Source organism: Myiozetetes cayanensis, unplaced genomic scaffold (assembly GCF_022539395.1).
Source record: "Myiozetetes cayanensis isolate MyiCay16 unplaced genomic scaffold, myiCay2020 scf23, whole genome shotgun sequence".
In the NCBI taxonomy this organism is placed as follows: domain Eukaryota; kingdom Metazoa; phylum Chordata; class Aves; order Passeriformes; family Tyrannidae; genus Myiozetetes; species Myiozetetes cayanensis.
In genome coordinates this window covers 524,956-537,376 of record NW_026087445.1, presented here as the reverse complement: position 1 = coordinate 537,376, position 12,421 = coordinate 524,956, and the positions used below count along the sequence as shown (strand labels likewise).

The window sequence follows — 12,421 nt, the reverse complement described above, 5'->3', positions numbered from 1 at the left end:
CTGACAGGGATGGGAAGGTGGGGGTGGTTTGCTGGTGTTAATTGAAGGTTAAGGAAGAACTTTTAGCATCTCTGTTTTTTGCTTATTTTAAATATTCAAATTTGCAGTCTTAATGTTTTCTGAAAGTAAGTTTTAGCTTTTGATTTCCTTTTACTTTTTTTGGGGGGTACCAGTGCAAAAACTGGGGAGTTCACTGTTGTGCTTACTAACACCTTAAACGATGAAAAGCCTGATGTAAACGGTGTGTGTGCACACCCACGGTGATCCATTAGTCATTTACAACTCTGTGATTCGTTTTCCAATGTCCTTATTTAATAATTCTCCTGCTCCTTCGGGAGAGCTATAAAAATGGATTTTATTTTCCTAATGTGTTTGCATTTTAAGTAGGTGAAGTCTCTTTAGATTCCCATTTGCCAAACATGGAGATGAATATGTTCATCTTCACGTTTAGATGACCAATGGGCTGAGACCAAGAATGATAAATTTTGCTGCAGGAGGAGGAATTAAGAAAATAATGAGGAATTTGGTTTTGGGATCTACAGCATGAAGAAATTTTGAGCTTAAGGCCCAAGATATGGGAAGGTTTAGGCTGGATCTCAGGGAAAGGTTCTTCCCCCAGAGGGTGGTTGGCACTGAACAGGCTCCCCAGGGCAGTGGGCACAGCCCCAAGGCTGCCAGAGCTCCAGGAGGGTTTGGGCAACGCTCTGAAGGACAGGGTGGGATTGTTGGGGTGTCTGTGCAGGGCCAGGGATTGGACTGGATGATCCCCGTAGGTTCCTTCCAGCTCAGGACATTGTGTGGTGTGTCCCCTCAGAGCTGGAGCTGTTGCCTGTCCCAGAGCCCGGTTCCTGCAGCTGCAGGACTGGGTCACTCATTCCCCCTGCAGTGAGGCTTCTCTGGCAAGGTGCAGTGCTGGCCTTTGCACCCTTGCACAGCTTACTCTTGCTCTGAGTTCATTGCAGGACTGCAGTGGGGGGTTCATCACTGCAATCTCCCAGGTTTTCTGGAACATGACAGTCCCATTTGCCTTTCTCTCTCTGTTAGTCCTGACCCAGCCTTCATGTAACAGCACCAACCTCTTATCTGATGGGGGTGAAATTGGGAACAGTTCCTGGACCTGTTGTAGGGTAAATTTGAAGTTGCTCTTCTGACATAACTGTTACACTGAGGGCTCTTTTGGGATGTTCTCACTTGGGTATCCTGCCCAGTGTCTTGCCTAAGATGTGCTCAGGAACATCACACACAATGGAGGGTTTAATGTTCGTGCAAGTCCTGCAGTTCCATAGCTCTGGAGAGAAGCAGTTTCTCTGTGTATGGTTTTAATCTGAGGTTTTAGAAGAGGAGGTTTTCAGGTTGTCTAGATTTCTGTGGTCTTCCCGTTATCTTCTACAAAAAATTGCTAATGTACCCACAAAAATTAAATTCCTGCCCCTTTTCTGGGTACTGACCAAATACACCATGTTTACAGAAGTCTGGATGCAAACAGATCTCTTACAGAGTTCCTAGGCAAGAAAATTGATGGAGAAATATATTTATTCCAATAAAAAGAAGTATCAGTTTGTCCTGAAGATGCCAGGAGAGTTTCACTGACGGCAGAAATAGATCCCCCCACTGTCTGGTGAGGGATTCACTTTCCATCTTCCAACGTGCATTGACATTTATCAACAGAAAAGGTGTATAAACAGCAATGCCATTAATTATTCCAAATTCTTCTCTCAGCCTGACCCTTCTTCTGTTGAGCTGCTTGTTGGCATCTCAGCAATGCTGAACCTGAACAGCACACAACAAACCCAAACACTGCAAGTATTTTGAGTACTTAAGTTCTCAGCATTTTGACTTCTAAGGATCTTCATAACCAGGAAAAGCAGAGGGATACAAGGATCACCTTCCTGGCACCTTTTCCTTTCAGACTCAGTGGAAAGGTTGGCATTCTCAATTACCTGGAGAAATTGCAGAGAGGAGGGTTCTGCATCCCCCCTGCCTCATTTTAATCTCATTTTGTTCTCTAAGAAGTTCTGTGGAGTCAGGATCTCTTCTCCAGCGCTGCTCAGTCATTCAACTAGGACTTTTCCACTTGGGAAACCGGGCAGTGATTCCCATCTGGAAATCACAGTTCTAGACATGGACAAGTGAAGATGAAAAAAGATAGATGAGGTTTGCTTCTCTTTTCTGAAACTCTCTGTGCTGCATCATTTGATCTGACCAACTGTGAGGTATGTAAGTTTTGTGTTCCCATCCAAACCAGTCTGATTCCAGAAGGGGGTTCTGGTGAAATGGCCTTTATTGTATGTTATGTAGAGCTCCACAGTGTGGGCTGGATTCAGATCCTTACGGAAATCACAAATAAATCTCCCTTTATTGACAGATTATGTAGGTACAAGTACACCTGTTTAATCCTGCAAGGGGAGGTACTTCATTGTCAAATTGCTGGTAGTAGCACCTTATCATACCCATTTCACCATTCTTTATCTTTCACTTAGTTACAAATAGAACAAAAAAGAATCCAAACCTGCCCTAAAGTGACACCAGAATGAGGAATTAGGAAACAGGATCTGCTGGTGTCAGTTATATTGTCTGGTGTGTCTAAATTTTGTTGTGGAGCCTGAATATCCTGGTTCATGGTCTGCTTTGGGGCATGATTGTAAAACACTATAATATTTTTGCTTTAAATTGCTGATATTTGCTGTCTGTTTGGATTCAACTCGAGCATCCTTTTAACTGAGGGAGAAGGATATTCATGGATGTGTAGCATCCTGAGAACACCTGGGAATCCCTTCTCTCTCGACATCCAGTAAGTGCCCGAAACACCTTTTTCCCCAAAAAGTCTTTTTAAAAACATTCTAGAGTTTGTGACCATCAGGCTGTTCTGAACAAGGGTTCTTTCTGTCAGAAATTAAATCAGGATATTTCCCTCTGCAGGGAAGTTCCTGGTAGTCTGGCATTAAGTTTCCAAACCTGGTGGGATTACATTTAAATCTCCTTTGTGGTACGTTCAGCTTGACATGGTTTTGATAAAGTATCACAGAACTTATAGAATTCTCTGGCCACTGACTTGAAAGCAGCTTAAAAGTCACTGCGAGGTGAAATCAGTCCTGTGGCTGCTGATGAACCTGCAGCAGCTCTTCCCGGGAGCTGGGCCTGGCTCTGGAATGCTTCAGGGAGAACCCAAGCACCAGCCTGTGGCTCCAAGCCCTCTCACTATCATTTAGCCCCTTGCCAGCTGGAAGGTGAGCTGACACCTTGCAGCAGTTTTTTGGTCATTTCAGGGGATGTGAGCCCTCTGTGAGGGTTTGGGGTTACCTTATTCTTGGCTTGGCAGTTTGGATCCTGGGGACTCCCCTGTGGGAAGCACCGTGTTAAGCCAGCGTGTTCCCCGGTGTCTCCTGTGTTCTGAGCAAGGCCAAATGTCTGTGGGAAGGCAGTAAATGATTGTGAAATGAGTGATCTTGAATAGTTTGCCCACGGGGAAAATTTTTTCCTAACCCTCACTTAGGAGCTGGCTTGTGCCTTTGTGTGTGAGGGTTTCTGTCCTTTCCAGATTTCTGGATTTTATTACTATTTAATCCTTACTGACGTAACTCTGGATACTTTAATCCTCTTAAGAGGTTGCTGCTGACTTTGGGCTCAGTCCTGCTCCCTTTTCAAGGAATTTTGCCATGAGACACCTTTAAGCTGAGCTCTGATGTAAATTGCAACTGATTTTACTGGCAACCCCGTCCTTGGCTGTAAAATGCAGTTGTGAAGCTGTAACCTCAGTGCAGGGCACAGCTGGAGGGGGAGGAGGTGGAGCTCTGTGTCTGTCTGCAGACCTGCATTCTCCTCACTGCCAGCCCAGGGGCCAGAGAGAACCCCCCAGAGATGCCAAAGGAATTGTCCGTGAACCTGCGCGGGGAACGTCCTGCCAGCTTAGGAAGACATAAATGTGTTCCTTTCCATCTAGGTGCCCCTCTGGCTGCGGAAAGGGAGAAGAAGCCTCTCTCCAGAGCTGTCTTTGTGCTGCCCTGGGTGGAATCCACAGAAACAAGTGAGGGTCCCAGATGTTTTTTCTCCCTGATGTGTTGTAAGGAAGCAGTAGCTGCGCTCTGAGTCTTCTGGGAGGCTGCTCAGGTGGTGTGTGCTCTAGACACGGCTTGCATCTTTCCCAGTGGAAAACATGCAGCATGTTCCTCAGAAAATGCCAGCCTTTCCTGTTTCTTTGCATCAGGTGGATTAGTCATGGTCACTGGCTCTTCCTGAAGTGTTGTTGTTGCTTGTGATTCCCCTCAGTGAGGCAGATATCCCAGGAAAGATGGGGCTTTTTCCAGATGCTGCCACACAGCCATTCCCCAGCTGCAGCCCTTTGGGTTTGTCACCAGCAGACTCCCGAGTGCTCCAGCACCTGCCAGCAGATTTTCAGGAAACAGTTAAGGAGTGTGAAACTGAGTATCAGAGCGTCTCACGCCTGTGCTGTGATCCAGGGCCCTGGGCTGGAGGGATGATGCTGATACTTCGTGGTCTCTTAAGCCTCGCTCAGAAAACCTTTTTGGGGGAGAAACATCACGACCTTAAATAGAGAGATGACAGATAAAGGTGTTGCAGCTGTAAGAAATCCAACCCCGCCCCTTCCAGAGCTGCTGCTGGGCTTTATGAACTGTTTTGGAAACCTTGTTTCCCAAGGTGAGCCAGGAATCTGGAATTATCATGGAATCACAGAATATATCATTTAGAATAGATTTCCTGCTATTGGGTGCTTCCTTTGCCATTCTCAAGCCTCCTGGCATAAAGGTGCCACCCTGACCATGGAGCAGGACAAGCAGTGCTGTCCACAGTGTCCTCTTCTAATTTTCCTGCTTGTTTTTTTTGACTGGGACCTGTAACACTTAGGGATTAGGGCAAGAATTCAGCTGTCCCTACCAGACAGCTATTTCTGCAGTGCTCTGCAGGAGTAGGATCATTCAGGATTCAAGAATATCTACAGAGTGCCAGTTGCCCTGAGAGCTCCTCTATCAAGTAGCTTTTGTGAATTCTGCCATTTGAAAGGTCAGTGTGAGTTCTGGGTCAGGTGAAAATCGTTCTTCACCTTGGAGGAGTCCTTAGGGAGCTCCTGCAGCTCTGGACGCTTCTTGGGCTGTGCTGTCAGCACTGCAGGGATGTCAGCTGGATGGTGTATGGAACTGTTTGCAGTCTGGGTTTCTGGGATGCTGTGCAGAGCTCTTTGTTCCCAGTGGAAACCTGTTTGTACACAGCTTTTGTGGTGTTGGGTTCCTGCACTGAGGAGGGTGGGGTGAGTGATCTGTATTTGTAGTTTCTGATACAGAGGTCCTGACCTTCCGACACATTTCTGATTGCTCTTGTTCCCTTCCTGGGTTTCTAGAGCAAAATCCACTGAGACCAAGTTCCCAAGGAAAGAAGCCTCCTGTCCTGCCTGCCACTGCTGGGCATGTGTTCTCCACCCTCCCTCTTTCTGCCAAAATGAAACATGTACTTCCTTCTCCGTGCGGTATTTGAATCAAACCAGGAAAATATTCTCAAAATCTTTAATGCAGCATCTGGAAGGAGAGGAGAGCCGAGCTGGCTGCTCAGCCCCAGGGCAGGGGGTTCAGCAGCTGCAGGTCAGTGCTAACACAGACCATATGACAGGAGCCAGCCAGCAGCAAACCTGGAGATGGGCAGAGAAGAGCAGCGTGTTCCTGCTCTTTTATTGGGGTGCACTTGCAGCAGAAGGATCAAAAATGCTTTCAGACTCTGTGATCTTGGGGTACTTGGAACACCTGCCTGTTTCCCATCTCAGTCCACCAGTCCTTCATAGCTGAGGAGATGCCTAGGGAAAAGGCTGTGCCTTGCCTTTTCTAATAGTGAGATGTGATGCTCTATTTTGGTGTGTGTATTAAAGATTAAATGTGGGCTGACTGATTATACAAGGCTGGCACTGCTTAGACCTCTCTCTGGAAGTACTGTTCCCCTCAGAAAGACTCCTGAGCATGAATGGGAATGATACCTGTTGGAGTTTGGGTTTTAACTGGATGTCTTTGAAGCCTTTGGAAGTTCTGGTTTGCAGCAGGGTGGTGTTCTGTAGGCCTGTGGCCTGAATACCAGGTAGGGACAGCAGTGACCCTCCGTGCTGATGGGCTGAGGAGTGTATTTGCCTGTGCTGGCAGTGCCTGTTGGTGTGGTTGTGCTTTTGGTGGAGCTGCACTGCATTGGTGTCTCCCTGGTGATAGCAGAGAGCTTGAATGTGAGCAAACATGCTCAAGTAGCTTTACTTTGGCTCTGTCTGGTACCATCTCTCCAGAGGCTTAGGGATGGGGTTTCAGTGTTTGCAGCCACTTTTCCCCTGAAAAACTTTGTTGTTACCTGCACTGGATGTGGTGCCCCAGCTGGATACCTTGATGTAGTAGTTGTAACCCAGAGCAGGGAAACTACACTGGAACCGGCTCCCCAGGGCCATGGCCAAGGCCTGACAGAGTTTAAGGAGCATTTTGACAGTGCTCTCTGGATTGTTGAGTCTGTCATTGGACCCCATGATCCTTGTGGGTCCCTTCCAACTCAGGGCATTCTAGGATTCCAATTCGTAGTGCTCAGCTAGTTCTGCTCAGGGGGTTTCTTGCTAAGAAAGCAGATGCTGCTGGGATCAGCACTGGAAGTGTTGGAAGGCTGTCAGCAAAGATGGCTCAATTGGGTACAAAGGTAGGAGTCTGGCACGTGGGGGCAACCCTGAAGAAGGGCTGTTGTTCGGAGAGGTGAAGCTTGGCTGCACACGGCCAGCTCCTGGTGCTTTCCCAATCCTCCTTAAAGCTCCTCGTCTGGGGCTTGGCACCGTTTACCGGGTGTTCTTTGTGGAGTCAGATCAGTGCCAGTACCAGCTGGGACAAACTCCTGCTTCTGTGTAGTGTCTGGAGGTCATTCTGCCTGCAGGAAGACAGTCCCCTAACAGGGCCCTGCTTCCCCTGGGCTGTGCTGTTAGTGTTGTTACTGTGTTCCATTTTCCCTGCATGGCCCGGGAAGGAAGTACCCAGCATGTGCCACTCAAGACTCCACTGCTGACAGCAAGATCCCCACTGTTACAGACCACAGCTGGCTGTGCCTGAGTGTGAAATGGTGTGTTTGTTAGTTTTCCTCGGTTCTAACAAGTTTCCTTATTTACTGAGCACTTTTCTTCCAAACTGAGGCCATAAAAGTTTTCTTCCTCAATGTGGAAGTGCTTGGTCTTTGGGACTCCTTTGAAGAACTGATCTTCAGTTCAACTCCTGCATGACTCATTGTCCTTCAAAAAGGAACTTGGTTCCTTCTTTTGAGGACACCAGAGAGGTGGGACTGATGATGTTATGAGTTTTCTCTGCTACTAATTGGCTGTGGGGTTTTTTGCAGCAGCCAAGCAGAATAAAGGGCAAAAAGTGATTCTTTATTTAGTGCTGAAGATCATGTGCTGCTGGACTGAGTGGTGAACCCAAGTGAGCAGTTAGACTGTACCAACACATCCTAGCTTAAAATATGGAGTTATTTTTAAAATAAAATTATGGAGAAGTAAAATAAAATGTGTACGCTCTGGTGTGTTCAAATATGGTCAGGAAGAGGTGAAAACAAGGCTTTAACTTTGCTGATAAAATGGATGTGTGGGATACAAACAGCTGAGCTGCTGAATGGCAGCTCCTCTGAGGAGCTGTGGTAGCTGATGTCTGCACTCCTCGCTCCTGTTGGAGAGTAAAACATTAATTTCAAGATCCTTTGTGGCTACACCAACTGATGTGTTTCACTTGGTTTGCCATGGGCTCAGAGCACTAACCCATCAGCTACCACAGTTGGCTGACAAGTGCAGGGCTGCAGGAGGGTGACTGCTGAGGGATGGCAGGCTGTACCCCAGGGTGTGTGTCAGGCTGTACCCCAGGGTGTGTGTCAGGCTGTACCCCAGGGGGTGTGTCAGGCTGTACCCCAGGGTATCTGTCAGGCTGTACCCCAGGGTGTGTGTCAGGCTGTAACCCAAGGTGTGTCAGGCTGTACCCCAAGGGGTGTGTCAGGCTGTACCCCAGGGTGTGTGTCAGGCTGTACCCCAGGGTATCTGTCAGGCTGTACCCCAGGGTGTGTGTCAGGCTGTACCCCAGGGTGTGTGTCAGGCTGTAACCCAAGGTGTGTCAGGCTGTACCCCAAGGGGTGTGTCAGGCTGTAACCCAAGGTGTGTCAGGCTGTAACCCAAGGTGTGTCAGGCTGTACCCCAGGGTGTGTGTCAGGCTGTACCCCAGGGTATCTGTCAGGCTGTACCCCAGGGTGTGTGTCAGGCTGTACCCCAGGGTGTGTGTCAGGCTGTACCCCAGGGTGTCTGTCAGGCTGTACCCCAGGGTGTGTCAGGCTGTACCCCAAGGGGTGTGTCAGGCTGTACCTCAGGGTGTATATCAGGCTGTACCCCAAGGTGGTTGTCAGGCTGTACCCCTGAGGTGGATGTCAGGCAGCAGAGGGTGGAAAAACCCCACCAAGCTGACAAGGGAAATCCTCTTCCCACAGTGATGTGAGAGCTGAGCCAAAGACACTCTTGTCTCCATTCAGACCAAACCACATTCATAACCATCTTGAGCTGTTTTGCATCTGTCTGTCTGCCCCACACAGCTGTGCTGAAGGGGGTCAGTTGTTGCTAGGATTAAGTGGGGGTCATAGGGTACAAACATGCATGAAATCAAGCTTCACCAGTCCTCCTTCCACTGAGCACTGTCCAGTGTGTCTTGGATTGCTGGTTCTCCTGGCTTTGTTGGCTCTCTTTGGTGTTGTGGCTCTGACAGGACCCTGGATGCAGTCAGGAATCAGTGAGAACTGAGTGTGCAGTCACACCCAGTCCGTGCTGGAGTTGGCATATTGGGACTTGGATTTCTAAGAGCTCATACACTGACTCTGTGTTTAGTTGTGTTACTTTGCCCCATCCTGAGCAGTACTTCCCTGCTGTAGCACTGAAAGGAGGTGTCAGCAGGGCCTGCTGCTCTGTGTCTCTTGTGTGAGGTCTGTGTAGGCTGCACTGCAGAGCAGATAAATCAGGATATGCCCCCAGGCACACAGCACAGGGCACATGGGGGGCAGGACGAGACCATGGCTGTCTGTGCGCCTTCGAGTTTGGCAGAGCACGTGGGAGGGGTGTCAGTGCATGGGGGTGTCTGACTGAGCAGTGTGGTTGCAGTGCTTGACTTTCACCTCAGAGTTTCTAAAGTGGCCTGTTTTCTTCTTCCTACAGACAATTTTAGGTACACATGTGACATTTGTGGGAAAAAATATAAATACTATAGCTGCTTCCAGGAGCACAGAGACCTGCACGCCGTGGATGGTGAGTAATGTTTTGACACTCAGACACCCAAACTAGGATGGGAAGTCCATGGGGAAGCAAAATGCGGTTCTGCAGGACGGTGTGGCCCGTGATGTGCAGGACATTTCACAGCCTGGCTTTGTCATGGAGATACAGCGTCCAGCTCTGCAGGAAGGAGTTTGCTGTGCTTGATTCTCTTGGTGTGCATTAAAACAAACCCCCATGCTGGGGCCTGGGGGCTCTGGTCCTGTCTGCAGGGAGGTTCCTGGTTAGGGTGGATATCCTGGAGTGCCCCAGGGTAAATGGTCAGCCTGGCTACTCGCTGGGAAAGAGTTGGTTGCCTTTTGGTTTCTGACTTTACAGGTTTGTTCCCAACATACTCCTCTGAGAGAAACCACATTTCAGAGTTGGGAAATGTTGTTTTGTTGTTGTTAATTACCCTGGTAGTGAACTGATGGGCAGTGGCCCCTACAGGCTCATTTTTCCTCTCTCTGTGACTGTAGATGTGACCTAGGCTGGTGACACTTGGACAGAAGCAGACCTCCCCTGCCTAATGCAGTGTTTCTTTATCCCACATGGTGGGGAAGAGAAGCATCAACATACTGACTTTGGCTTGCCCCCTGCTTACTGGTTATCCAGAGCTCCTCAGCTCAGAGCCCACAGGCACTCCAGACCCTCACTGTGTGTGCTGCACTCTGAGTACTGCCCCTCATTGGCCAAGGATGGAGCCCTGACAGAGTTCTAGAAAGAGGCTCCTTGGGCAGCAGCAGGTTTTGAGCAGCACTGTCTCAGAAAAGCAAGTGGTTTTTCACAGTACTTGGTGTGCAGAAGAATGGCTGTGTTTAACTGGAATGTGTGGACATCTGAACATGCTCTGAGGACAGCCAGTGTTCTCCTGCAGGGCACCAGTGCCAGCTCCCTCCCTCCTGTGGGGAGCCAGCATGAAATTAGTGCGACTGAGAGTCACTGTGAGGGGAACATCTCTCCTTCAGTCAGGAAAGTCTCACGGCCGTGGTCCAGGGGCCCTGTCGAGGGCACAGCAGGGCTGGAAACGGCCCCTCGGGTGCCCCACCAGGACACTGTGCCAGTGCCTGAAGGGGCTGCTGGTGTGCCAGCACACACAGGTGTGAGGCAGCTGGGCATCTGAACCTCTGTGGGGCCGTGCCAGTGTCAGAACAAAGGCCTTGAGGATCTGTGTGGATTAGGGCTGGGCATGCTCAACTAGTTCCTGTGTGGATGCTGCTGGGAAGAGGAGGGACTGGGGCACAAAGCCTGGTTTATTCCGTGGGGCTGAACTATGCTGAGCAGTATGTGAAATGCAGGAGGAAAACAAGACCTTTTAAGAGGATTTAATTTCTGTTTTGTTTCTTCCCCTCCTTCTTCTATTCTGTGTTAGTTTTTAGTGTGGAAGGGGCCCCAGAAAACCGGGCAGGTAAGCCGAGCTCCTTTGTGTGCTTTATTTCACAAACCTTTTCAAGCATTCAGTAGCTCAGACACAGAAGGTCCAATTTTGAACTTTGAAGAGTCAAGGGAGTTTTGTCATGGATTGCAGAGGGACAGGGAGTGTCCTCTCTCCCTCCCCCAGTGTCTATAGCCAGTAGGTTGATGCCCAGCCCTAGCAGATACCAGGCTTTTGTTGCACATACAATTGATCAGGCTTCAGAAAATCAAAGAAGCAGGTGTTTCATGTCTTTGGTGCTTTAGTGAATTGTTCAAGGTATAAATGAAATTCTTTTATAAAATGGGTTGGGTTCTGATTTGTGGCTAGCTGTGCTGTTAGCTGGTAGAAGCCCCAGGTCAGTATTTGTTAGGTGATTTGTCTGCAGACTGCATTGCCCTGCCCACTGCCAGCCAGTACAGCAGTGTCAGAGGGGAGATGCACTGGAAGAAAATCAGAAAATATGGATCAGATGTTGCAATGTGTTTGTTCAGTTTTTCCTCTGTTTTTTTTTTAAACATTATTACCTACAAGGCATGTTCCTGGGCTGGAAGCAGGGATAATCCTGGGGCACCCGAGGAGGAGGAGAAGGGACAAGTCAGACAGAGGGGTCATTTGGTTTATAATTCCTGTCTTCACATCTTGTTGCAGATGGAAATGTCATACAGATGCAGGAGCATTCAGTGCCCATGCAGCTGTAGGAGGCAGCCCTGAGGGTGTGTCAGCTGAGCTGCTGCTCTGTTCTCTTGCAGACCCCTATGACCAGGCCGTCATCGCCGCCGACGAGGTCAAGGAGGAGGAGCCGGAGCCATTCCAGAAGATCGGGCCAAGTAAGAGCTACCACCCAGCTTCAAATGGCAGGGGAAGCACAGGGGGCACAGCTGCCCTTGGCTGGATACCTCCAGGAACTCCAGGAAGCTCTGCTACACAGAGCTCTTGGGACTTGATATGTTCAGGTTCAAAGGAGCATCAAACACCGACAGCCCTGGCCCTAAGGACTGCAGTTGGTGATGTTTTCTGCTCAAGAGCTCTGCAAAGGGAGGAGGGAGAGGGTTCAGGGGAAAAGCAGTCTGGCAGCAATGAGAGAGGGCCTTAAGGTGGCAGAGCTGGCAGGAGATCTGTTCACACTGCCTTTGTGGTGGGTCATCAGAGCAGAGGGAAGCAGAGAGAGCACCAGACTGACAAAGCGTTTCTCCAAATTCTTCACTTTGGAAACGATTGATTATCCCTGGGTTTTCCTTTGGCTTGCTGTCAGTTCTGGACTGACACTGGCAGGCGCAGGAGCAGGAGGGGTCAGTGTGTGCTTACACTCCATTATTTCCAGTACTCCCACAGCAGGAATAAGCACTGTTGCTCCTGAAAAACCCCTTGTCCTGCAAGAGAATTCTACAACCCCAGTATAAAAGTTCTATACTACTGAAGTTTGACTACTTGTTTCCTAGTTTGACTCTTCCTGTTGTCCACACATCACAAACTTTCTATAACCAGAGGACAAAACTGTGCCATCTGTAATACAGACTTTAGAAATGGATCCTCTCCTTTGTTCTGCACTTCATTGCTGTAATTTTGGGGTAATCTCCTTCAGTTCTGCTGGGCTTTTTATGCACAGTCCATCCCTCTGGTCACTGATTTGAGCTGTTTCCTTTCTTGGGAAGGATGTGTGGAATACAGGGGAGGTGAGTTCCACATGTATGAGGAATGTGCTCAAGTTTGTGTCACCTGGC

At 48.9% G+C, this 12,421-nt stretch overlaps 1 protein-coding gene across 7 annotated transcripts in view; it reads left to right on the top strand.

Moving 5' to 3' along the window:
- Window positions 1–12,421, top strand: part of ZNF618 (zinc finger protein 618) — a 164,409-nt gene that overhangs the window by 110,504 nt on the left and 41,484 nt on the right. For 4 of the 7 annotated variants that reach the window (XM_050319731.1, XM_050319730.1, XM_050319732.1 and 1 more), the window contains exons 6-8: window positions 3,941–4,024; window positions 9,191–9,280; window positions 11,450–11,527. In XM_050319731.1, coding sequence (XP_050175688.1) covers window positions 3,941–4,024; window positions 9,191–9,280; window positions 11,450–11,527 — 252 coding nt within the window. Of the gene's footprint in view, window positions 1–3,940; window positions 4,025–5,384; window positions 5,592–9,190; window positions 9,281–10,655; window positions 10,692–11,449; window positions 11,528–12,421 lie in introns of those variants that run through there. The other 3 variants (XM_050319735.1, XM_050319734.1, XM_050319733.1) reach the window with 3 other exon arrangements.